At 41.8% G+C, this 26,150-nt stretch overlaps 2 protein-coding genes across 3 annotated transcripts in view; one reads left to right on the plus strand and one right to left on the minus strand.

The window, feature by feature from the left end:
• The window catches only part of Ltn1 (listerin E3 ubiquitin protein ligase 1), a 69,612-nt gene extending 58,503 nt beyond the window's left edge, over positions 1-11,109 (plus strand). The window contains exons 26-30 of the mRNA XM_041678556.1: positions 3,754-3,925; positions 5,405-5,625; positions 7,941-8,135; positions 8,640-8,807; positions 9,379-11,109. Coding sequence (XP_041534490.1) covers positions 3,754-3,925; positions 5,405-5,625; positions 7,941-8,135; positions 8,640-8,807; positions 9,379-9,441 — 819 coding nt within the window. The 3' untranslated portion in view covers positions 9,442-11,109. The remainder of the gene's footprint in view (positions 1-3,753; positions 3,926-5,404; positions 5,626-7,940; positions 8,136-8,639; positions 8,808-9,378) is intronic.
• Positions 11,110-14,734: 3,625 nt separating this feature from the next.
• On the minus strand, positions 14,735-25,701 carry N6amt1 (N-6 adenine-specific DNA methyltransferase 1). 2 transcript variants are annotated; one of them, XM_041678589.1, is made up of 6 exons: positions 25,427-25,686; positions 23,572-23,658; positions 22,879-22,969; positions 19,795-19,878; positions 16,420-16,561; positions 14,735-15,073 (listed from the first exon to the last, which is right to left on the minus strand). In XM_041678589.1, exons 1-6 carry the CDS (start codon positions 25,567-25,569, stop codon positions 14,967-14,969), a joined length of 654 nt encoding a protein of 217 aa, XP_041534523.1. In that variant the 5' UTR covers positions 25,570-25,686; the 3' UTR covers positions 14,735-14,966. The 2 variants fall into 2 exon arrangements, with proteins under 2 accessions (XP_041534523.1, XP_041534524.1); XM_041678590.1 differs by lacking the exon at positions 19,795-19,878 and having other exon boundaries at positions 25,427-25,701.
• Between the last annotated feature and the right edge of the window lie 449 nt (positions 25,702-26,150).

Below are 26,150 nucleotides of genomic sequence, written 5' to 3' on the forward strand. Positions count from 1 at the left end.
TGGTAGCTTCATGTTGCTTTTCAGCTTGTTGGGCGAATTCTTGCCTTGACGTCGGCCCATCTCTTCTTCCAAATGCTCCCTATGGATCTTCTTTTACCGGATTAGGTCTCCTTACCTACCAAACGCTGTCTCTCCCCAATGTTGGCTCTCCCAATGCTGGGTCTCCTGGCGCCGAAAGATCAGGCCTCCGTGCTGGTTGGGCAGCTCGCAGACAAAGCGCCTACCCCGCTTGGTGCAGGCAGGCCACAGAAACAAAGGAACTGCTGCCCCCCGGGAGCCCCGGCTACTCGGACTCAGCGCCCAGATAGGCTGGGCTGGGCGATGCCACGCGCCAAAAGAGGGCAGTGGGGGCGAAGTGGGGAGGGCTCTGGACGGAAGCTGGGTGGGCCAGGAAGAAAGAGGCAGCACCCGGGGAGTAGAGGCCCTGCAGAGAGCCCAAGCAGGACAGGGGGCCAAGAAACCCCCGAGCTCCCCGTCCCAGGCTGGCGCCGTGGGCCAGAAACTCACCCCAATGCTGGGTCTCCTGGCGCCGAAAGATCAGGCCTCCGTGCTGGTTGGGCAGCTCGCAGACAAAGCGCCTACCCCGCTTGGTGCAGGCAGGCCACAGAAACAAAGGAACTGCTGCCCGCCCGGGAGCCCCGGGTACTCGGACCCAGCGCCCAGATAGGCTGCGCTGGGCGATGCCACGCGCCAAAAGAGGGTAGTGGGGGCGGAGTGCTTGTTTTTCAACATGAAGTTGAAGATCTTTATTTCAATTTCTGGGATTGTGTTAGAATTTTGATGGGGATTGTGTTGAATATGTGGACTGCTTATAACAGGATGGCCATTTTCACAGTATTAATCCTTCCAATACACGAACTTCTATCCAGTGCTTTAAACATGTTGATTTCTGTATGTTTGTGTGTTGGTATGAGCTTGTAAGTGTGGACACCTTTGGAGGCCAGAAGAGGGTGTAGAATGTCAGGTCCTGTGTAGCTAGAGGGACTGGAGGCTGTGAGCTGCCCTGCATCTGCAAGAGCAGCAGGTGGTCTGAACTTAGGAGTCATCCTTCCTTCCAGCTTTTTTTTTTTTTTTTTTTTTTTTTTTTTTAATGTCACTGTGCAGACCAGACTGATTGGGAACTTCCTGTTTAGCCCAGGCTAGTTTCAGCTTGTGGCAGTATGACAGTATCTCTGCCTTACCTTCCCAAGTCCTGGGTGACAGAGATATGCCAGCATTACATCTGGGCTTTCAAACTGTTACAACAATAATACATAAAAATCACACCCACAGAGATAGAGTTTTTATCTGATTTTTCTTAAAGGCTTTACTTAATTTTTGATTATGTATATATGTAGTGGTAGTGAGCGGTGGGTGCCCAGAGCCTCTGGAACTAGAGTTACAGGTAGTTATGAGCTGCCTGACATGGTGCTGGGAACCAAACTAAGATCCTCTGGAAGAGCTGCACACACTTTTAACCATCGAGCTGTTTATGTAACCCTCTGTTGTTGCGGAATATTATTTTAAGATATTATTTACATTTATTTTTGCTGTGGAACATTTGTCTTAATGATGCAAAGATATGTTGCATTCTTTTATGTTGGTTGCTTTTGTTTAACTCTGTGAAACTATGATGCTTTGCCTGACTAAAGTGTCTTATTGTTTAATAAAGATCTTGAACAGCCAGTAGGTAGGCAGGAGCAAGTACAGGCGGGGCTGGGAGGCAGAGAGAATAAATCTGGGAAGAAGAAATCAAGGAATACGAGAACAAGGAAAGGAGGATGCTAGTGGCCAGCCACCCACACACAGCCAGTCATGGAGTGAGAGTAAAAGTAAGAAAGGGAAAAGCCCAGAGGCAAAGGTAGATGGGATAATTTAAGAAAAATTGGCTAGAAACAAGCCAAGCAAAGGCCGGGCATTTATGAATAATAATAAGCCTCTGTGTGAATTATTTGGGAGCTGGGTGGTACCCTGTCCCCAAAGAGTAAGGAACAAAAGAGCCGGGGAGGGGGAGAAGGATAATAACCAACTACACCTTGATGTTTGTCTTTTGAGACAGTTCCATGTAGCCAAGGCTGGCCTTGATTTCATGAAGTAGTCTAGGATGTCCTTGAACTTCTGATCTTGCCTCTACCTCTCAAGTTCTGGGATTATAGGTGTGTGCCACCACCGCCCCGGCTGACACCTGCAGTTTTTAATGCAGTGTTGGAATCAACCACGGAGCACACGGAAGGGAATGCACTTAGGATGTCGGCTTGTGTGGCTTGTCAAAGTGAGCCATCTCGTTGACCTGTGTATTTACTTTTATCTGTTTATTACTTGAAAATATGGCATTGACATCAGGATGCTTTACAAAAGCAATTAATCCTTTGTTTTTTGTGTTGCACAATTTGGGTTCATCTGATTGCTCTCTCCTGATTAATTTTCAGCAGAGGTGCTTGCCACAAGTCATGTGCCGTGCTCCCTTAGGCATGTTAATGCCTGCGCTGGCATACTGGGTGCTGTACAGCTTGAATATTCTAAAGGGTCTCTGTAGTAGGAGGCCGCTTGTTTGTTCCCGGCTATCCTGACTCAAAATAATCACACAGAAACCATATTATTTGCAATACTGTTCAATAGCTTAAACATATTGCTAGCTTACTCTTATATCTTAAATTATTGAAAAAATAATTTCTATTATTTTATATTTCACCAATGAGGCTTGTGGCCTACTGGCAAGGTTCCGGCTGGCGGTTTGCATCTTTCTCTGGTGGCTTCATGGAGTCTCGCTGACTCTGCCTGCTCTCTCTCTCTATATCTCTTCCAGCCTGGCTATGTTCTGTTAAGTCATTGGCTGAAAGTAGCTTCTTTATTCATTAGCCAGTAAAAGCAACACATAGACAGAAGGACTTCCCACATCAGTTCTGTGTCTGGATGGCTTCGTTGTGAAGGTGTTTTGTCAGCATGCCTACAGAACCAGCTCCAGATCTTAGAGCTCTGGTGTGAGCTGTGGCACAAAGAAAGGAGTCCTGATGGAACTGTTGCAGAGACCAGAGCAGTGACGATGTGGGAAGCGCAGGCTGAGTTATTGAGAGACAAGTAGTTATGAAACATGGGAATCTGTACACAGAGTCCTGGGGTGCTCCCAGAGTACCAGGTTTTCCTAATTTTAGGAGGGATTATAAATCCATATTTTTATATAGAATTTCCTGCTTGGTGGTAAACAATTAAAGACATTTTGGGTTACTCATCCATGTGTTCTGTTCTAAAAGAATGCTATAATATTTGATATAAAGTTAATCTTGAAAATGAGATTAGTTTTACTTAGGAATTTGCAAGATTAAAGACTTGGTGGTGTGGAAGAAATGTGTGGGAGGGTGTGAGTTAGTCATCTGTGGGGAATAGCAACTACACATTCTTGGCTCAAATAGAGCCTACAAACCAGTTTGTAAGGATGGGAAAATGATTTGAGAAAAATATTAGAAGCATACATCTAATAATGGCACTGCTGGTTTATGAGGAAACGTGCAGTACCATGTCGTGTTGTCTTAGGAAATAAAGATGTGCGTATCCTTTGTAGGAGGCCCCTGCACTGGAGCCCCCAGCACTCTCTCTGTTTTGTTGGGGCCGGGGATGAGACTCCCGTCTCAGTACATGGTCGTGTTCTGCCTCTGCCCTGCAACACAAGTAGAGCTCCGTGTTGAGATGCAGCTCATGGAGCACAGTAATCTGTTAGAGTTATTCTTTTTTCTTGGCTTGGTTGATTTTACTAATACATTCTTTGCTTTCCACCAGCTTCGTGCTCTGTATTCAATGTACCTTAGGAAAACAAAGAGTTTGAATAAATTACTCTATCATCTGTTCAGACTTATGCCAGAGAATCCTACTTATGGAGAGACAGCTATTGAGGTATCAAATAAGGACCCCAAAACATTCTTCACTGAGGAACTTCAGCTGAGTATTAGAGGTCAGTGGTCTACATGTATCTTTCTTAGAGCCTTGATAAGACCAAGTTGTACTAAAGTTCCTGGAGCTATGGATGATAATCCCAAATGGAAATCTTACCTATGCGTGTATTGAAATGCAGGATTTTCCAAATTTACCCAATAGGACAGATTGCTGGATCTTATGGATGAGGTTGTAAAGAATTTCATTTGTTTTTGAAGTTTAGTATTCTGTATGAGGTTTATTTGTTTTTGGTTTTGTTGTTTTTGAAGACAGGGTTTCACTGTGGCTTTAGATAGCCTGGAATTCTATAGGCCAGGATGGCCTTGAATTCATCTGTCTACTTCTGGGATTAAAGGCATGTACCACCATGCCCAGCTATATTTAATTAATTAATGGACTAAAAATAAGTTAGAAGTTTGTGTTCTTTACCTGGAAACGTAGGTTTTAGTTAAGGACATAGACATGTAGTACACCTGGCTCTATTGTCATAATTATAAATTTATCTATGAAGAACTGCTAAGGGGCTGGAGAGATGGCTCAGAGGTTAAGAGCATTGCCTGCTCTTCCAAAGGTCCTGAGTTCAGTTCCCAGCAACCACATGGTGGCTCACAACCATCTGTAATGGGGTCTGGTGCCCTCTTCTGGCCTGCAGGCATACACACAGACAGAATATTGTATATATAATAAATAAATAAATATTTAAAAAAAGAACTGCTAAAACTCCTTTATCTGATGGTGTACCACATGGTGGGAAGATTGGGTGTTCCTTCTTCTTCTTCTTTTTTTTTTTTTAACTTTCTAGGCTTATTTTTATTTAATCTGTATGAGTGTTTTGCCTGCATGCATCTGTACCATGTTTCTGTCTACAAAGGCCAGAAGAGGGGGTCTGTTCCCTAGAACTGGAATTACAGACAGTTGTGAGCTGCCATCTACCTGCTGGGAATCTAGTTCCTCTGCAGAGCAACAAATGCTCTTAACCATTAAGCTGTCTGTTCAGATCCTGGGATCCTCAGTTGTTTGTTTTTGTTTTTAAAGACAGTTTCTCAGTCTAACAGCCTTGAACGTCCTGGAACTCACTTTGTAGAGCAGGTTGGCCTTGAACTCCTAGATCAGCCTACCTCTGCCTCCTGAGTGCTAAGATGAAAGGTATGTGCCACCACTGCCCAGCTGCAACTTACTTTTATAACTAAAAAAGGAAAAGAAAAAAACCCAACAACCTTAACTAATTTTTTTTAAAAAATGCTTGTCCCATTTCATTTGTGGTCTTTCGTGTGAAACATAGGATGTTATTTCTAGACTTTTCTGTGTCCATGGGGTTTTCACTCTTAAGTCTTGTCACTGATGTGATTCCTTTGGAGTGTGTGGGAGGATATCAACAGTCTCTGAGTTGGGGTCTTTCTCTGTGGAGTGATGGTGGTGGCTTGCTAAGGACTATATTGTTCGTCTGCTCTTCTAGGTGAGAAGTACATATCACTAACTGGAATTTGTTTTTCCTCAGGAACAGCAACTCTCCCGTACCACATCCCACACCTGGCGTGCTCAGTCTACCATATGACTCTAAAAGACCTGCCTGCCATGGTTAGGCTCTGGTGGAATAGCAGTGAAAAGCGGGTTTTCAATATTGTAGATAGATTCACAAGCAAGTATGTCAGTAGTGTTCTTTCTTTTCAAGAAATATCTTCTGTACAAACAAGTACACAGCTATTCAATGGCATGACGGTTAGTATTGTCTTAACTTTTTCCAGAAAACAAATAACTTTGATATCTTTGATTGCTTATGTCATCACAAGTTGTAACCTTTGATTCAGAATTTATAGAATTTATCTACCTTATTTTCTAATTCTTTTGTTTCAAGAAATGTTGACAGAGGTTTCTGTCCTGCCCCGTCTTGCATCTGTTTAGTTCCAAACAAATACACAAAGGAATACATTAATTATAAACTGGTTGGCCTGTTAGTTCAGGCTTCTTATTAACTAATTCTTTTTTTAAAAATATTTTATTTATTTATTATGTATACAATATTCTGTCTGTGTGTATGCCTGCAGGCCAGAAGAGGGCACCAGACCTCATTACAGATGGTTGTGAACCACCATGTGGTTGCTGGGAACTGAACTCAGGACCTTTGGAAGAGCAGGCAATGCTCTTAACCTCTGAGCCATCTCTCCAGCCCCCTTACTGACTAATTCTAACATCTTTTTTTTTAAAATATTTATTTATTTATTTATTTATTTATTTATTATGTATACAATATTCTGTCTATGTGTGTGTCTGCAGACCAAAAGAGGGCACCAGACCTAATTACAGATGGCTGTGAGCCACCATGTGGTTGCTGGGTATTGAACTCAGGACCTTTGGAAGAGCAGGCGATACTCTTAACCACTGAGCCATTTCTCCAGCCCTAATTCTTACATCTTGCATTAACCCATTATTCTTGTCTGTATTAGCTTGTGTGGCTTGGTATCTTTCATCAGCAAGGCATTCTCATCTACATCCTCTATGTCTGGTTGACTACTGCAGACTCACCTTTCCTCTTCTCAGAATTCTCCTGTTCCCGTTGCCCCACCTCTGCTTCCTGCCTGGCTTCTGGCCAATCCGTGCTTTATTAAAAATAATACAAGTGACGGGATAAAAGCCCATTTTCCCACAGTACTTCCCACCCCCTTTTAAAACAAGAACTCTGAGTCTAATCTCCCTTGTTTAGCTTTCTTCCTACCATTATCCATAACAACTTGTAACCAGTACTCTAAACAGAAAAATATCCATAGTCTATTTTTTGGGAATGTGGGCATAGTTTTCTAGAATACTTCCTGATGATTAGGGGCACTGATAGTCTTATGGGGACCTAAAGAAAAATTTAGAATTATGATCAAGTCCTGACTGGAGTTTCCTGTGAGGCTTGATCATCTCAGGCAGCAGTCTTTGAACTGTTCTGGATGTAGAACTCAGACATCTGGGCCATCTGCTCCTATCAGATTTCTCAGGGGGTCTTCCTTGATCCAACCTGATTTTTCTTAACCCAGAATGAATCCACAGCCTCTCATTTCCTGTGGAAACAAAAGCTAAAACCTCTTCTCCAAAGTAAAATATTTTTTGACTTAAATTTTGAAGTCAAGGCATTTTCAAAATACCTATCTTGGATTAATCCAGCAGTATTTATAATCAAATGTTTTTTTTAGCAGCTATTGCTCCTTCCTCAGCCATCAAACAATTCAAAGACAACACAATATACACAGTATCCAGATTCTCTGTGTATTTTCCATCTGTACGTGCCTTTAGTTTAAACTCTATTTCTTTTATTTTTAATTTTTTTTTTTTTGAGACTAGGTTTCTGTGTAACTTTGGCTATTCTGGCACTCACTGTGTAGGTCGGGTTGTCCTTGAACTCACAGAGATTCACCTGCCTCCCAAGTGTTGGGATTAAAGGTGTTTGCCATCACACCTTGAACTCACAGAGATCTGCCTGCCTCTGCCTCCCGTGTCATCACAAATTATAACCTTTGATTCAGAATTTATAGAAATTATCTACCTTATTTTCTGATTCCTTTTGTGTCAAGAAAGACAGTAGGCATCCAGCTGACACTTAACACAGTGGGTGCCTTTCAACTATTGATCAATGCTTTGTTGTGTTAAAATCTACTACACTTAGGTACTTTTTTATCAGCAATTATAAGACAAACTATAAATATCATAAAGAGACACTAAAGCATGTAAAATCTTTTATTTATTTATTTTTTTTTTTGAGACAGGGTCTCACTTGTAGCCTCGGCTCAGCAGAATGTAGATGAGTCTAGATCACAGACATCTATCTGCCTCTGCCTTCAGAGTGCTGGGATTAAAGGCAAGAACCGTCACACTCTGCCACATGCCAGGCTCTTAAACCTACTTTTTAAATGCCTGGTTTCAGATAAATCATGTGTTTATGTCTTTTATTCTCCTAGGTAGTCTTCAGCTGTTAGTTGATGTATCAAAGTGTTTTGATTTTTGAATAACGGGAAGCTATTTGGCAAAGAAGAAATACCTTTCTTGCATTGTAGGTTAAAGCACGAGCTACTACTCGAGAAGTGATGGCTACATACACCATCGAAGACATAGTCATCGAACTCATAATACAGCTGCCCTCCAACTATCCATTGGGTTCGATAACAGTGGAAAGTGGGAAAAGAATTGGGGTGGCTGTGCAGCAGTGGCGCAACTGGATGCTGCAGTTAAGCACGTACCTCACACACCAGGTATACTTTTGCTTACGTTTGCCTTTCAGATCAGAGACCATCTTTTTGAGGAGCAGCTGAACACAAAGTATAATCTCTGCTTAATGTGGAAATTAAAAGTTCCTGGCTAAACACAAATACTTTTTGTTGTTGTTGTTTCCATTTTGGTTTTTCAAGACAGGGTTTCTTTGCAGTGTTGGAGCCTGTCCTGGAACTCGACCTGTAGACCAGGCTGGCCTCGAACTCCCAGAGCTCCTCCTGCCTCTGCCTCCCAAGCTCTGGGATTAAAGGTGTGTGCCACCACCGCCTGGCACAAATACATTCTTAAGTAAAAACTGTCTTTATTGTGAAAAATAATTTTTTTCCCTAAAAATTCAGAGATTATTTAGGAAAGTTAGGACATAATATAACCAACCAGATTATCTTCTTTCAGAATTATTTTCAGCTTTGAAATATATGGGGTTGAATAAAGTAACCTTTGGAGGCTTCCCATGTGTGGTCACTCTCCTTCCTCTTCACTGACAGAATGGAAGCATTATGGAAGGCTTGGCACTGTGGAAGAACAATGTGGACAAGCGTTTCGAGGGTGTTGAAGACTGTATGATCTGCTTCTCAGTCATTCATGGTTTCAACTACTCTCTCCCCAAAAAAGCCTGCAGAACATGCAAGAAAAAGTTCCACTCAGCTTGCTTGGTAAGGCAAAGAGAAACTTCTCCTATTTCTTGTGCTGTGTATTGTGTGATCTTTATTTGGAAGACTGTGAGTAGAGCAGGTAAGATGGCTCAGCAGGAAGGAAAGGCAGCTGGAGAGAACCAAGCTGACCAGAGTTGTTCTCTGACGTCACGCCCTAGTCACTGCACATCCTGTCTGCCTGAAGGAGGAGACATTAAGAAGTGAATCTTCAAAGTCTGTAAAAGATTACGTATAATTTACTGAGGTGGAACATGAAACTCCTTAATGAGTGGGTGTTCTCATAGACCTCTTAGCATTCAGTGAATTGACAGTCTCGTGAGCTCTAGACCAAGTCAGGAGGTTCCAGACTCGACTCTGATCCTCATCGTGATTGAGCCGTTTCTTCAGAGCTCTTCCTTCTAGCTTAGTTTTATGCATGAGCCTAAGTATATGGGTCAAGGGTCATAGTGTAGCCTCCAGAAAGTTATGTTCATTCTTAGTATGTTCCCGTTTTCATTTTACATTTACAGCTTACCATGTAAAAAAGCTTTAAAAATTTATCCTAATATTAAAATTCTTTTTTTTTTTTCAGTACAAATGGTTTACTTCTAGCAACAAATCTACTTGTCCACTCTGTCGTGAGACCTTTTTCTGAGGTTTTTTAAATTGTAAGTTGTCCCTGCAATAGGTGAAGCCAGAGGCCCTGGATTTGGCTCCATCTTGAAGTACTGACTTGAAGAAGCCAGTGAGCATGACACAATCGCCATCTCTGCTCATATGACCTAAAATCAGGCTCACTTCTTTCGAGATTGCTTTGTAAATCTTTTGAAACCTTTTTCTTTTACAAGAGAACATTACATATTTGAGAGAAAATATTTATATTAATGGTTTAGTCTCTTTGTATATTTAAAAATAAATATATCTCTTCTCAAAAATTCCTAAATTATAGAACTGAAATTTGTGAAAGCATTAGCTATATTATAACTTATAAATCATCAAGTTTGTTGGTCTGTGTTGTAGAACAGTCCAAGTGTAAAGGAATTGAGAGCTGTTTTACATCCATAGATAAAACTTAAGTTTGTTTGTTAGTGATGATGGAGAAAATTAAAAATTACTCTGATTTTCATACTTATTTTAATGATAAAGTGACACTAAGCTGTTTACATCCATATCCAGAGCTGTTTGAAGAATGCTCTGAAATCTCACACGGAAGAATGAACTGAACTCTAAGGGGCTCTGTCAAGAATTATGAAATTTATAAATTATATCCATGACATTGACCTTTTGTTTGTGAAAGAATTATTTCCGTATGTTAATGAGATTTGAATTGTAAATTTGTGAGTGGAGCTGTTAGTTTAGTAAGTCTCCAGAGAGTAGGAATTTGAGGTAAGCAGCATTTGATTATTTGTGAAGTAAAATGGTAGCTGAATATCAAGAAAGAAACAGATAAGTATGCTTTCTAAAGCATGGCATCTGCAAAAACCAGTATTTCAAAATACTGAAGGAGTCTTTAAATTTTGTAGCAAATTTCACTCTCCTTACTGGCCATCATTACACCAAATCAGGAATTTGGGGACTAATTATTTAAAACCATAAGAAAGGAAGGAATTAGTACTAAATAAAATTAAGTCTTTAGTTTTTTTGTTTTGTTTTGAGACAGGAGTTCACTATGTAGCTCTGGGCAGGCCTGGAACTCAGAGATCTGCCTGCCTCTGCCCCCCAAACTCTGGGATTAAAGGTGAGTGCCGCCAAGCCTGATGAAATGAAGTCTTAGTGGATTGAAGTGTGTAAACAAGTAAAAACTGCCTTGGCTACAGCACCATTGCCTTTAAAACCTGCATCCAAAGTATGAGGTATAGAAGTTCAGATCTTAGACTAATTTTATCACAGTCTTCCATTTCGTATCCAGTAGTTAGGACACGTAAAAGGTCAGTTCATCTCTGCAAATGTTTAATTAGAAGGGTGCAACTCGTGTCAAATAAAATCACTGCTTACCATCAATTGGTCAACATGACTGTTATTGAAATAGTATGAATTTGGTCAGGATTGCAGTCCAGAGTGAGAACTGTGGGCTACAGATGAAGAATTGGGTTGTCTGTCTCCTGATTTTTTTCTGTATAGTATTTATCATCTTACAGTCTTGAGGTTCGGAGACGGAGTGAAGTGTAGATATCAAAATCTACTACCTCTTCCTAACCCTTCAAACATTCTCTTACCTTTCTACGTCTGCCTCCGACACAAGAATCTCAAGGATTGTGTAACAGCCCTGTGAAAATCATTCTTTTTAAGGTGGCTTTACAATAAAATTTTCTTTATAACCCTTCCAGTATTGGTTCTTCTTGACTTCTGACCCAAAGTTCAAGTAGAAGAGAGACAGGGCAGCAGGTTAGGTGGGAGGAACTCTTCATTCTCGGTACTCTGAATACATCCTGTACGGTCTGTGTGGAGAGCTGTCAGCTCAGCACTGCCCCACACTAAAGGAAGCTTCTCAGAAGCGAGACTGAAACCCAGGTTTCCGCACTCAGGTTTCACTCCTTTAGCTGTGATGACACTCACAGACCGGACACAGCCTTCAAAGTTTTAGCATGACAAGATCTTAAAATTGCCTAAGTATCAAAGCCCCACTACAAATTTACTTAAAACCCCAAACTAAATAGCAATTTTTATAATTTATTTTTAATTGTTATTTTTCTCATGTATATACATTTCTGTAGTTTAAATGTTAACACATGGCAAATTTTTATGGTGTGAATAATTGTTATTTGATTATTATCTTATTAAATTCTTTCAAATTACAAAATAGTTCAAATATACAGAAAATAGTAATTAATATAAATCCTTGTACTCTTCCCATACTATTTTGCCATATTTGATTCTTCTTTTTAAAGAAATAAAATGTTTCTCTTGTATTCTCTAACCTATTCTTCTTCCTTCCTCAGAGACATTTTACTGTTCTGAAGTTTGTACACTTCCTTCCTGTTGGAGGGTTCATACTTTCTGCTCTGCTTGTATCCATATATGATTTGTAGCTTTTTTTTTTTTTTTTTTTGCTTTAAGCTTCAGGTCCTTTCCTGCTGTGTCATCTTCTGCATCATGCTTCTTCACCTGACAGCTATTTAGCATCACACCTGCCAGTCCTCCCAGGAGCTATTTTGGCAATTTCTGCTTCCTGAGCCAATGCTGTAGGATGTGCTCTTTATCGTCTTTCTCAGCAAATGTGGTAGGTGCTCTGGAGGTGTGAGCTACGGTGAACTCCAGGTGACAGGAAGTGCGAGCCGTTGGTTTATGTGGTGTCACGTTGCTCTTTATCTTGGCTACATGTTGGCCGGTCTCACAGGACAGTAAGTCTTCTGGTTTGTACTTGTCACTCACGCTTAGTCTTAATGAAATTGTCCGGCTTCTAGTTGGAGAATGCGAGCTAGCAAGCATTGTATAACTGTGCTACATCTCCCATCATCTTCATTATGATTCATATTTTCCTAACTATGGAGAGACCTACTTACATTCATTCTTGCTTGCTGGTCATTATTTTACAAACATATTCACAATTTATATTTCTAATAGGTTACTTGTATTTTTAAGCTGGTCACATGATGCTTTACTATCTAGTCAAGCTTGTCTTCAACATGGTATTAATTTTACATTTATTTACATTTTATTAAAATTTTTCCACTTAATTAAATTGTCATTTCTTTCCATTTTGATTCAGCTAAATTTTTTTTAACGTTTTTACTAGTTAGGGTCCCTAGAGGAACACAACATAGAAATGAATGTGTATATTAGAATGGCTTACAGACTGTGGTCCAACAATGGCTGTCTACCAACGGTAGGCCCTAATGCTAGTGAAGGAATGGACTTGCCAGCAAGAGCAAGCAGGCAAAGAATAAAAGCTTCCTTCCTCCGTGTCCTTTATATAGGCTGCCAGCAGAAGGCATGGCCCAGATTAAAGGCAGATTTTCTCATCTCAAAAGATCCAGATTTAAAGTGGTTTAGTTAAGAGAAGCCCCTCCCAGATGTGCCCATCCACTGTGGTGTTAGCTCCAGTCGGCAACAGTCATCACAGCACTGAAAGTTTGGTTACTCACAGGCGGCTCTTTTGCCCTCACCAAATTTTACCTTATGGGTCTTATAACCCAACTGTTTTTTTTTTTTTTTTAATTTTCTGCTCCAAATTAGAGATAAAAAGAAATGTTATGTATCTGTGATGGAATCTTTCAGTGTCTGTATAAATTTGTCTTTCCGTTTTCCAGATATCCCTTATAAAAGGTCTTATTAAGGGTGCTCATCTGTCTTTGGTAGCTTTGACTTATTTACTGTGAACTTTAAGAATAAGGGCTCCTTTGAGTAACACCAAGGCATTCTGTAATTTGTGTCTTTGACACCCAGATTCAGTAGGTTATTTGGGATAAGAGACAACTTAGTTTCACTGAATTAGCACATGAAGTAATGGGCTTCACTATGGCATTTTCGTGTGTTACTACACTATCCCATTTCATTCCTTCTCAACATCAGCTTCTCTCCATAGCAGTCTGGTGAACATAATGCACAGCAACAGAAGACATGCCAGGGCCTCCAGAGTTCCTGTCCTCTAACACCGCAGACATTTGGTATGCTTCAGGCTGGGCCCACACTGCTGTCCCCGCCCCCACGGGGTTTGGGACACAGACAAATGGATGAAGACATGCCAGTGTTGATACTAACTGCTGTGCTATGGTGATGTGTGCTGCTCTTGTGAAATTGTAGCTGAGAGTTTGCTGGCACGGTCAAGGAGCATCCATTTAGCAGCTTGCTAGAGCTAACAGGTTTTCACCTAATTGTCCACTCCCCAAATGTGGCACATGGGCAACAAGACCACAGGTTGGGAACAAGTGTTCCTTTATACCTGAGAGGTCTCACCAACAACCTGCAAATCCAGTGGTGTTTGAGGCTGTAAGGAAAGGCAGGGACTCCATACAGGGCCTCTGGCGGCCCCTATGGTAAACTGCAGTTGTAGGCCTTTTGGATTCTGGAGTAAGACCCTGCTAATATCACAACTGCTCTTGCTTTAAGTGATAGCTCTTGGTCGATACTGTATCTTATGAATAGAGAATATTGATCACCACGTTATCCTGGCCCTAGTTACTCTATCATGAACTGGGGATTATTACTATAATTTTTATTATTTGAAAATCATGCATGTATACAGTGTATACTAATCATAATCACCCCTCACCCTCCTCATCTCCCAATTTCATGCTTACTTTTTAAATTATATATACAGGACTGGACAATGCCACCATAAAGAGTGAACGTTCCTTTATTCCTGCAGTTTACCCCAAGCCTTTGTCATGCACACACATCGATACACTGCTTCGGAAGTGTTCTCAGAACAGTATATACAGGATGAAATTCATCTGCAGCTTCCTCTTTGCACTCCGTTGTAGCCAGCTGCCATCTGGTTCAGGTCTACACAGTGACTCGTTTCATGGCTGTATGTTCAGTGGAATGGATAGCTGAGATTTATTTTAACCAGTGCCCTTTCTGATGGACTTTTAGGGTGGTTATATTACTTTGCTATTAGCTAATGCTAAATCAAACATTCTTTCATATATAAATATAACAAAATATAAATTATAAATAGAATATACACATTTGCTTGCAAGCGTACAGAAATAGCCACATACTTGAGTCCCTGAAAACAAAATGCCCGAGCTTAACTGTTTCTATTTTTCAGCTTTGTTTTCTTTGCGTGTTTTGCATTATGTATGTAATACCACATGTGTGCCTGGTACCCTGAAGATCAGAAAAGGCCAGGAGCCCTTGAAACTGGAGTTATGGGTGGCTGTGAGCCACCATGTGGGTGCTGAAAATTGGACCCCAATCCTCTGCACTAGCAGCCAGTGCTCTTAACCTTTTAGCCATTTATCCAGCTCTCACCTTTTCTTTCTTTGCCCCTCCTGAGACAGGATTTCTCTGTGTAACAGTCCTGACTGTCCTGGAACTCGCTCTGTAGACCAGGCTGGCCTTGAACTCTCCTGAGTGTTCAGATTAAAGGTATGTGTCATGACCACCCTAACTCCATCTTTTTCTTTATGACACATTTCTGATAAACTTTCTTGGCCAGGGAATGACGTCCGTCTCGAACCAGCTGAGTGCATTCCGTTTCAGGCAGTTCTCGGGCATCTGGTGGTTCTCAGGACACTAGGACTTGCTGAACCTGAGGACTGACAGGATTTCTTGGCCTGCTTGCCTGCAAAGTGCTGTGGTCCCTTGCAGACCTTTTGTCTTCAGTGTTTTAAAAATTTCTTCTAAAATGAAAAAACAAAAAAACAATAAAACCAAAAGGTAAAATTCAATCTAATCATTTGGTGATATGCATGACTCCTGATTAATTTAATTAGATGATAAGCATTAAATTCCTCTGATTAAACAATGTATACCAAATAATGTTTGTTAATTCAAGCTTGGACTTCAGAGAAGTGGGACACATATTAAGATGTTCTGAGGATTCTGATTAGGGCCAGTGTGTAGTGGTGGCCTACTTCAGATTACACAAGATCATTAGTTAACCTTGTTAGAGCAAGTGATCACATTTTTAGCTGGTTGGTGCCAATCTCTGCCATATATCCTTTCTGGAAAGGTCAATGAGAATATGAACAAACTGAATCCTGACATTGCCCAGAGAAAGTAAACAAGTTTACTTCTTTTGGAAATAAAACCTAGGGCTGGAAAGATGGCTCTGTGGTTAAGAGCACTTACGGCTCTTTCAGAAGACCTGGGTTCAAGTCTCAGCACTCACATGATAGTTTACAACCATGTATAACTATTGTTCCAAGGGATCCAATCCTTTCTTCTGGTGTTCTAAGAAAAATTGAACTAAGAAAAGACTGAACTAAGAAAATAGTTCCAAATAACCCCTTCACATACAATAAATGGGTTATGTCTTTATCATTTGGCCCAAGGATCCATAGACCACCCCCGCCAAACATTACAGGCCATTGCCAAAGCTAGTTCACCCTACAGTCTTGAGGGTTCAGACCATATTGCTGAAGCCTAACTGGTACTCGACTGGAAACTTCATCTCTACCAGCTAGTGTTTAGTGTCTGGAAGATCTACACTCTGCTGGGGTAAAGTCTCATCCAGCTGTGAGCCTGTGACCGACAACACTGACCTGCCTGCAAGGGCTCCCACGGAGCACATGTGGGAGTAACCCTCCTTTTCTGTTACTGCCCCATGAGAAGGAGCCCACACTGGGGGCCAAATGATATCTGAATATTAGTTTATGAATGAGGGAAAACTGCCTGTCCTAAGAAGACAATAGTTGATGTTTTTCGAGACAGGATTTCTCTATAGCTTAGAAGCCTATCCTGGAACTTGTTCTGTAGACCAGACTAGCCTCACAGAGATGTCCTGGGACTCATTCTATAGACCAGGCTGGCCTCACAGAGATCACCTGCCTCTGCCTCCAGAGTGCTGGGATTAAGACAATAGTTTTTAACACATAAACATTTATCCTCTTAAAGTCTTTCAACGTGAACTTCTGGCTAGCTAAGCTGTTGTTGTCAACAGCTCAGGCTACTTTATAAATTTTAGTTTTCTACACTGAACTGTCGTCAGAAAAGTAGACAGTAACACGAAGCTGTTTCTTATTACCTGGATTGTTTTCTTTTATGGTAACTAAGTAGAACAGCCCTCTGGGGGAGAGGAGTTCTGAAGCCAGCGGGAGGAATCTGTCCATGACTTCCCGGCCATTTCTGCCACCAGCCCAAGCTGCTTCTATTCCGTGACTTCCTACCTGTCACCAATCAGAGAGACTTGATTCAAGTTTGAGATTACAATCCTTTTGACATTAAACATCACCAAACAAATGCATTCCAAATGAGTGTACCTTGGCTTCTGAATGTTACTCTGCCAAACTCCTGAAATCCTCATGCCAACAACTAAAACAGCACGCTGGGTGTGCTGGGCACACTGCAGTCTCCATGCTTAGGAACACGAGTGAGAAGATGGCAATTTCAAGGCTGACCTGAGCTACATGGTGACACCCTGCCTCAAAAACCCAAGGGACAGGATTGCATGCGGCTCCGGGCTCAGTCAGGACCAGAAGTATATTTATTATGAAGAAACCATTGTAAAATTTATGTGTATGATTATGAAGGAATTATTTTAAATTGGGAAACCTATGCCATATTAAGTGACTAAAAACAGAAAACATGATTATATATAAAATTAAAATCAAATATGGGTAAAGGCCACAGCAAGAAATAGGAAAAAAGTTGTCAGCACTGAACTTAATTTTCAATTAAACATGTGACTATGTTTTAGAGTGCAGGACTGTTCCACATTCTTTCCTGCGTCTTTTAGTGCATGTGATGTTATGTTAGCATGTGTGTGTGCGTGTGAAGGTCAGACAATCCTTGCCTTCCACCTTGTCGGAGATGAGGCTCTCTCCTGCTTATCGCTGCATGGACCAGGCCAGCACCTCGTGAGCTTCCCATCAATGTGCACTCCCACAACGCTCTGACATGGGCTCAGAGGACATCAACCTGGGCCCTGACGATTTCACAAGCATCTCATCCAGTACCTATCTCCACAGCCCTGTCACTCACAACATCTCAAGGACCTCTCATTTCCTCTGGTATAGTTCTAATTCGTTGTTTATGGTGGTACAGTACCTTACTGAAGGAATATCTTATTTAGGTAGTCTTTGACATTTGCTGTGTCTATTAATTTTCTTTGAATCTTAATTCTGATTATCCTCAGACCCATTAATTCCACTTTAGCACCAGATTTTTCCTTTTGGAGCCCTCTGCTTTTCTTCTGGGCCTACTCCTGTTCTGGAGTCCCATCTCTGTTTACTCCAGTGCTTTGTGGGAACTGGCTGTTGAGCAGTTGTCATGGTTTGGACCAGTCCCCATCTGGCCTCTCTAGTTCTGCTCCAGAATGTAGTAGGGCTTCCTGTGGTAAGATTCCAGGCTAGTAAGCCCCGTTTATCTGCTTATAATGAAGGAGATGACTCCTCAGGAACTTCTGACACCATCCCAACCCTGAGGCCAAAGAAGAGAGGATTCCACTTCAAAAGGAGCAGGCAGGTGTTCCCTTCTGTTTGCTTGCTGCCCGGGTGTCCACTCTTGGTTCCTCAGAGGCCATAGGTATAACCCCTGTATAGCACTTTAGTTCACGTTTCTGAATGTGGCAGTGAGTCTAGCCACAGAGCTCAAGCATCAGCTCTTAACTGTGTTGTCTTCTGGATATCATCTCTAAGTCGTTTATTATCAACCTCTCTGATTTCATTTACTTTGTCTTTATAATTTATGGCCTGAAATCATTGTTTTCATTTAGTTTCCAGACTAGTTTTTTGTTTTTTTTAATTTAAAAAAAAATCAGTGTGTGTTTGTGTGTACTCATGGTAATGGGAAAACCTTTGGGAGTCAGTTTTCTCCTGCCATGTGAGTTCTGGGTTAGAACTCTGGTCATTAGTCTTGGTGCCAGGCACCCTGGACTTGCTGCATCACCTTGCTGGACCTGTGCTGGACCTGTGCTTCGCCCGATCTAATCACTCAGCTCTGGGAATTAAGACACCAGATGTACTGGGATTGCAGAAGTGCCCAGGGCATTGCTATGTCTCAGCAGATGTACAGGTCAGGAGATACACTTAGCTTACTGCTCCAGCTGGGAATACACTGGGACTCCAGTGGGTCCTCATATTCTCTGAATTGTTTCTTCACTGAGACCATTACCGTGAATTAACCATCCTTCTGCACACACAGGCTCATGTTGACATTACTTAAATAGATTATAAATGTAATAAACCTTTGCCCATTTTAGTTTTTGTCCTGAATGGAATGATTTGTGGTTTTGTGGAAACAGTCTCACTGTACACAGCCCGTGCCGACCTGAAACTCAGAAGTCTGCCTCCTGAGGCAGGCACCACCACACCCAGCTATTGAGTGATTTTAAAATTAGATCTTCAGGGCTGAAACATTTTTAACAACTGTATTTACTGATTTGTTGTGTGTCTGTGTGTGGGTGTACATGTGGACAGAGAGCTGTCTTCTGCTCACTGCCACCTCTGGGCTGGACTGAATCATTGTTATCACAAGGTCCATTTCCAAGCTTTTTCTTAAGCATCCAATTCATATAAGAAATGTAATCCCCTATTGATGTGCTGACGGCATTTGGAGGTGGGTTGAGTAAGGGGGTCATGAGGGATTAATTAGTCCATGTTGAAAAGGAGAAGAGAGCCACATGTTTAGGAATGTTTCCTCTTTCTCTGCGTATGGTGTCTCTGTCATAATACAGCAGAAAGGCCTTGGCCACAGCCACACACCCCGAGACCGAGAAATACATGTATTAATTAAGCAGTGAACAGAATATACGAGACTGTAGTGCTGTTCCCTCTGACTGTGACTTACTTCCTGGGCCTCAGTTCATATGAGCACAGCCAGAGCAATTGCAATGGAAGTGGGCGTAGTATTTACCAGCTTTGCCAGAGAATCACCAAAGAATACATCAGGCAGAGTTAAGGAGAAGCCAGTGCTCATCTGTTATTGAACTATGTGCCTTCACCTTCTGGGGGAATGGTGATCTGGCTTAACTCCTTACTATGGAGATTCTTAAATACATGATGTACTTCTATTCTTTCCCTATAAAAGATCAGGATTGGTCCCACACTTTTCATTTCTGATAATGCCAAGGGATGAAACCCAAGACTCTGAGAAGAACATTATTGGGGAATTTATAGTTGATTAGAAGTATTTTTAAAATTTGCATTATAACTTCGTTATTTATGGTAATGGATCAGTTTCAACATCATGGCCTGACCTGGGTGAGAATTCTGACTAGATGGGACTAGAAGGACATTCTGTCCTTCCATCAGTATTCCTCTCCTTCTGGGTTACAGCGTCTGCTCTGAGAACTTCTGTAGTCAGAGGAGTGTTGTTAGCAGCAGAGACCGAAGTCAGCCCAAGTTCATCTTGTCTCACACAGAGCAGCTGGAGACTGACCACATTCTGCTGTGGCCCTTACCTCTTCAGGCGGAGTCACTACATAGGGGGGGTTAAACACCAGCAGATCAACTTTCCCCTTTAATCTGGGCAGCAAGCCTTGGACCTGAAGACAGCAACAATACAGTTGAAGCTGGATTCTGGTTTAAATAATAAGTCTTTAAAAATACTCTCTCCTGTTTTCAGTGGGGGACAGTACTTGCAGACAGAAATGTTCTCATGCAGGTGCAGTTTATATGAACTTAAGCTAAACGAGTGAAGCGGAGAGTGAGCAGATACCACATACGGCTTCTATCAACAGTGTGTATGTGCGTATTCTGGGTTCATGAGGATGCCGCGAGCCCCGATTCTGTGAAACACATTCTCTGTGGATCCACAAAGACCTTCACAACATCTCTGCTACCTTACACAATGATCTCTTGTAACTAAGAAATGGTTTAATCCCAGCACTTGGGAGGCATACGTGGGCAGATCTCTGTGAGTTCAAGGTCAGCCTGGTCTACAAGAGCTAGTGCCAGGACAGGCTCCATAGCTACAGAGAAACCTGGTCGCAAAAAAAAAAAAAAAAACCCCAAAAAAACAAAACAAAAAAATGCACTCGAGCACGTGTGTGTGTAGGTCAGAGGACAACCTTGGTATCTTCCCTAAGGAACTTTCCACCTTCTTTTTGAGACTGGCCTGGAAGTTCACTGCTGTTCTAGGGTGGTTGGCTGGAAAGATTCCAGGAATCCACCAGTCTCCACTTCCCATTTAGCACTAGCAGGGTGTACAGACAACACGCCACCATGCCTGGCTTTTTATATTCTGTCCTGGGATCTCACTTAGGTCCTTGTAAGGCAGACATGGTACCAACTAAGGTGGCTCCCCATGTCCCATGGGTAATGTTTTATAAGATAACATAGAATGTATCTGAACGACACAAAACACCAAGGATGGACTGTTTTTGCTTCTTCACTTACTTGTAAATATTTTGACTGACAGATTTGGACATTAGAGCAGGGAGCACTGAACAAAATGGTCAGAGACTGCAAACAGCCAGCATTTGACACTTTTTAATGGCTCAGCTGTCCATGGAACAAGAAGAAAAAAAGAAAAACCCCCACAATTTTGTGTTTGTGTGATTCAAAGCTACCTCATTTCCAGTCACACCATCTAAGCATTGGACATACACTGGACTGATTATGAACACTAAACATATATTACAAAGTGATATCTGAGACTTTCTTGATCCAGATTTCTTTTTTTTAAAGATATTTATTTATTTATTTATACAATATTCTCTCTGTGTGTGTGTGTGTGTGTGTGTGTGTGTGTGTGTGTGTGTGTCTGCAGGCCAGAAGAGGGCACCAGATTTCATTACAGGTGGTTGTGAGCCACCATGTGGTTGCCGGGAATTAAACTCAGGACCTTTGGAAGAGCAGGCAATGCTCTTAACCACTGAGCCATCTTTCCAGCCCCCTTGATCCAGATTTCTATAGTCAATCCAGTTTTAATTATCCTAATAAGTCCGGTAACTTGAAACTCAAAGGTAACTCCTAAGACTTCTTTTTGAGGTTGTGCTTGCAAAGTAATTCTTTTTTCCTCTTTATAGGGGGAAACAATAGCCTATTCTTTTAAGTAATTTGGATACAATTTTGTTGCAAACCAAAAGATGATTCATCTGCTCCTCCAACAGTCCAAGAATGAGGGAATAACTCAGTGTGTGTGTGCATGTGTGTGCAGGATATATGATCACACTGTGAACCTGAGTTTGCGTTTACATTTATTAAATAAAATCAACCTTGGGTCAGGAAGCAGAGCTAGCAACTAATTGACAGAAAGTAATCATAGAGAGTCAGAGAGTATCTGGAAGATGGATAGAGAGACACAACAGGACGTAGTAGGGAGGGTCACAGAGTATCTGGAAGATGGATAGAGACACAAAGGACGTAGTAGGGAGGGTCAGAGAGTATCTGGAAGATGGATAAAGAGATACACAGGACTTTGAGTGTGGCAGAGCAGGACAGCCTTTTTCTGAGACACAAAGAATGAAGGTCAGCTAATTGCTCCTCAACCTCTCTGAGCTAGCAGGTTTTCACCTCAGCCTCTGACTCCCAAGTCTTATTGATAAAAAGAACACTGGAGATTTAGTTAAAACTACACTTGGTGGCAGGGGCAGGAGGCTCCAAACTGGCATCTATCGGAGAAGTGAGCCAGTAACTGCGGAGTGGCAATCATTGGCTGAAACAGCAGTAGATTCAGGCACAGCTGCTGAACTGGAGCTAAAACAAGAGACTCTTGAAATTAAAATGTATTTAAATAAAACCAAGGACTAGTACAGGCATCTGCAGCCAGGCCCAGTCAGTTTCCAGCTTTCACATCTCCAAGAATTGAAGAATAAATGAAAGAGGCCCTAGCAAGTGTTAAAGGCATGCAGCAAAACACGCAGACTTTATTTCCTGTAGAGACACCTTTTGGAGGACCCTTAGGTTAAATGTGAGTCAAAACTGTCTGATTTTCTTACACAAAGCCCATGAGCAGGGAGAATGGATGTTCTGCCAATAGATAACAGTTCAACAGGGCAACATGAAGCCAGAGAAAGGAAGAGGGGAACTACCAGGTACTTCACGTGGCAGATGGCTGAGCAGCCCTTAGTATCACATAACTCAGAATGACAGACACCCACGGAGTTTGTAAAAGGTAGAGTGTGTTTGGTGTGCACTAACAATGTAAGAAAATACACAGATGCATTTTAAAGACTGTATTCTAAAACTAAAAATGAATAATAATAATTCTACCGTTTTGATTTTGAGAAAGAGGTCACACTGTGTAGCCCAGGCTAGCCTTAAACTTGAAATTCATCTTACACTCTTGACTACTGGGGATTCCAGGAGTGAGCCACTATGGCCAGCTCGTTGCTACTTTTTAAAATGTAATCTTGTACTCAAAAAAGAGTATAAGATCATCTTTGGCTATACAGTTAAGTTTGAGCTAGCCTGGGCTACATGAGACCCTGTCTCATAAAAACAAAAAAAGTTAATTACTAAAGTTTATTTGCACCAAAACCTTTCGACCTTCAATTAACCGAGATGAAATTGATTACTACTGAACAGAGATTAAAGCTCACCAAGTCTGTAATTATTGGCTGAAGGTGGACTCTGTTACAGTGTGCTGTCTCCAGAGTACATGCGGCTGCCTGGGGGTTGATATCAGTGCACCTACACACAGGAGAAGAAAATCAGGGTCGTGAACAGAAGCAAATCTGCTAGCTACTTTAGGAATTTTGTTAATTCTAAGTGGCACAGAAAAAATTAGGATGTTTTCATAATGGCAAAGAAAAAGAGAACAAAGGCTTGATACACTGGTGACAAGCACTGCTACAGAATTAAGTGTGGCTTAAGCACCCAGCAAAACCGAAATCCAAAGAAACGACTGCTAGGAAACTACAGCTACACAAAATACATGAGAGATTACAGAGTACACGAAACGCAACCGGCTCCGTGTCTGGCAAATCTTCTACTGACTATTTCCTGGGGTTTGTATTCTCAAGTGCTCTGCGAAGAAACAACTCTCCAGGTGTTTTCTAACAGTCAAATGACCTCCCTGAAAACGATCCCAGTAGACAGAACTCGAAATTATGTGGCTCCTAAAATCACATAGCAGGAAGGCATGAACATGAAATTATAACTGGGGTGGGCACAATTTGTGACTTGAGGCCTTACTGAAACACCACCAGAGACATTTTGTCTACTTAAAATATTTCACCCAAGCTGCCACAGTCACAGTAACCCAGGAGGTGGGATGAACATTGTATACTCACATGTACAAGGCCTGAGGACCTATCATGGAGGCCAGGAACGCAGACACCACACCAGACCCTGCTCCGACTTCAAGGCATATTTCCACTCTAACAATAAAACCAGAATACTTAGTTCATTCCCATGAGCCTACTCTCCACGGAAGATGACTCTCATGCAATATAATGTATTTCTCCAGCATCATCATTCGCTTGCAAATATATGGGAAAATAAGAGAAATTTACAATTTCTGGCAATCACTTACATATTGTTGCATAGCTACACCTGGTAATAGTTTAGGTGTGTAACAGACTGTCAATTACCTTGAAGTACTTAAATACACCAAGCAGCATGTCCTCGGAATGAAAGTCCTCTACCTACCTAGATAGATGTAGAACAGACATTCTCTACTAACCTGGGCAAGTACCTCACAGCATGGCCTCAAAATGCTAATAATCTTAGCTTTCTCAATTTAAAAGTCTCCATATTATCTCCCAGTGAAATTATTCCCTCGATGAGTGTACATGTTTCAAAAGCGCCACTTAATTTTTACAATGCCTAAAGACATTCATGGGAATTCCTTGCGCTTAACTTTTCAAACAATAGTCAAGAGGCAGTTACAGGATTTTTAGCTTTAGAACCAGCCACATATCTGAGAAGCCGTTTGTCACTCTAAAGTTTGTGAATCTTTCCAGGTGGTTACTTCTTGGAAAAAAAAAACCATTACAGTCTCATAATTAGAATTTCAAGTCTTTGTAACAAGGTCAGCCCCATTTACAGCATAGTCTGCAATGCAATTTGTAGTTGTAAATCTTTCTGGGCTATTCTGAGCATATGAGTTCTGAGCCAGTGTTCCATAAGATATTCCAGTAACTAGAAATTCTCCACCGTCTATGATGAAAGGCTGATTTCAAAAGCATTTTATAGACGAAAAAAAAAATGACAAAGCTTAAGAGGGGTAAGCGTGCTGGTTATTTCGTTCTGGCGATCCCCAGTTCAAAAATCTTGCCCATTAAGTTAATGACCCTAATTCTTTCAGCAAAATGTTTTATTAGACTTATTTTGTGTGTGATGTGTGGGCAAGCAGTCCTCAGCACCGCAACTGAACGTCCAAGAACAACCTGTAGGAGCATTTGTCTCCTCCTGCCATATGGGTTCTGAGGACTGACCCTGAGTCCACAGGCTTGGCAGCAAGCGCATTTACTAGCTTAACCATCTTACCCGCTCTTGACTCAAATTCTCTTAACCGAAAAATTAACATGTAGCCTTTACAGCTGTTGTCATTAAAAGTTATGACCATACTCAACGAATCAGACTAGTGAAGATCCTGCAGTAAGCGGATGCATGCTAACTATTATATCTTCCCTAATGGTACTAACTACATTTCTAACACTGCAACTGAAAATTCGGTTTCCCAGCTGCAGGAACGTTTGAAGTGCTCAGTAGTAACACATGGCTAATAGCTATTCCTTGAGAGAGCTGAGTGGGTTTAACAGTTCACCATTCGTGTCCTTCCGTTGCCAGAGGATGCTATTTATGCACTAAGTAGCAGGTGAACCCTGCGCGAGTTTTACACTAAGAAACTTCATATTGGAAAGCAGCAATGTTTCGGGAACACCTTGTTTCTGGCTGTGACACTACGACTGCACTCAGGGGCACTTGCGTTCTTCAGATAATAGCCGAAAGGCAAGCAAGGCAGGGTGACCATAGGGTTTTGCAGAGCACAAACCCCGGCACGCCGGAAGCTGCTCTTTCACCCCGCTCTGCTGTCAATCACCAGGCAGTGGGCCGACCCACCACTTCCGGAGGAGGCAAGACTTCCGGCTACCGTCCCTGGGACACCCCAATTTCCCGCTGCGGCGCGCACCCTCCTCGCACCCTGCTAGCTCGGCCGCCGCCGCCTCGAGCGCGTCCAGCAGCAGGAACGTGTCCTCCGAAGGCTCGTACACGTCGCTGAAGGCTCCGCGACCCACGTGCCCATACAGCGGCGTGGGCAGGCTCGGCGCCGCCATCTTTCTCATCCGCGTCTTGCCGGCCTGCGTTTAGAGTGCGCATGCGTCAGGCTGCGCATGCGCCTTGGTCTGATACGGGGTGGAAGGGAGTTTGGGGCGAAGCGCCTGTGTTTTATGTGCAGTCGAACAGGCTGCTGGGCTGTCTTGGAACTGATAAATAGTTATATATTTTGCACCCCCTAACATCAGTTTTCATATTTGGACATTTTGTGTGTACTTTTTCAACTATCCTAATGTTGAGCATCTGTTACTTTTTACTAAGGCGACTTGCTTTAATGACATTTGGAAATGTTTTTCCATTTTTAAATTGTAAGGATTTGCAAAAATAGTGATTACTAAATTTTACTGTTTTTAAACAGCTGAACGGTACATTTTGATTATGATTATGATTACTTTTATTTGCTTCATTTTGTTGTGCAGTCTCACTAGCCCCTGCTGACCTGGAACTCCGTGATCCTCTTGCCGGTCTCCCGAGTGCTGGGACTAAAGGCTTGTGACACTTTGCCCAGATTAGACTGTGATTTTTTAAAATTTATTTCTTATTTGATTATTTCATACATGTATAAAATTTATTTTGGCCATTTTCATTA

This window comes from Microtus oregoni, unplaced genomic scaffold (genome assembly GCF_018167655.1).
Source record: "Microtus oregoni isolate MIOR12 unplaced genomic scaffold, Mior012 000030F_ref0000283, whole genome shotgun sequence".
NCBI lineage: Eukaryota > Metazoa > Chordata > Mammalia > Rodentia > Cricetidae > Microtus > Microtus oregoni.

Coding starts and splice junctions, on each gene's coding strand:
- N6amt1 (XM_041678589.1), bottom strand. CDS start 25,569: ATGAGAAAGATGGCGGCGCCGAGCCTGCCCACGCCGCTGTATGGGCAC. Junction 23,659..25,426: donor GCGGCGGCCGAGCTAGCAGG/GTGCGAGGAGGG, acceptor TTTTATTGTTAG/AGTGGAAATATGCCTTGAAG. Junction 19,879..22,878: donor AGCCAATAATTACAGACTTG/GTGAGCTTTAAT, acceptor TGCTGTCTTCAG/GTCCAAGGCTTGCTGCCCAG.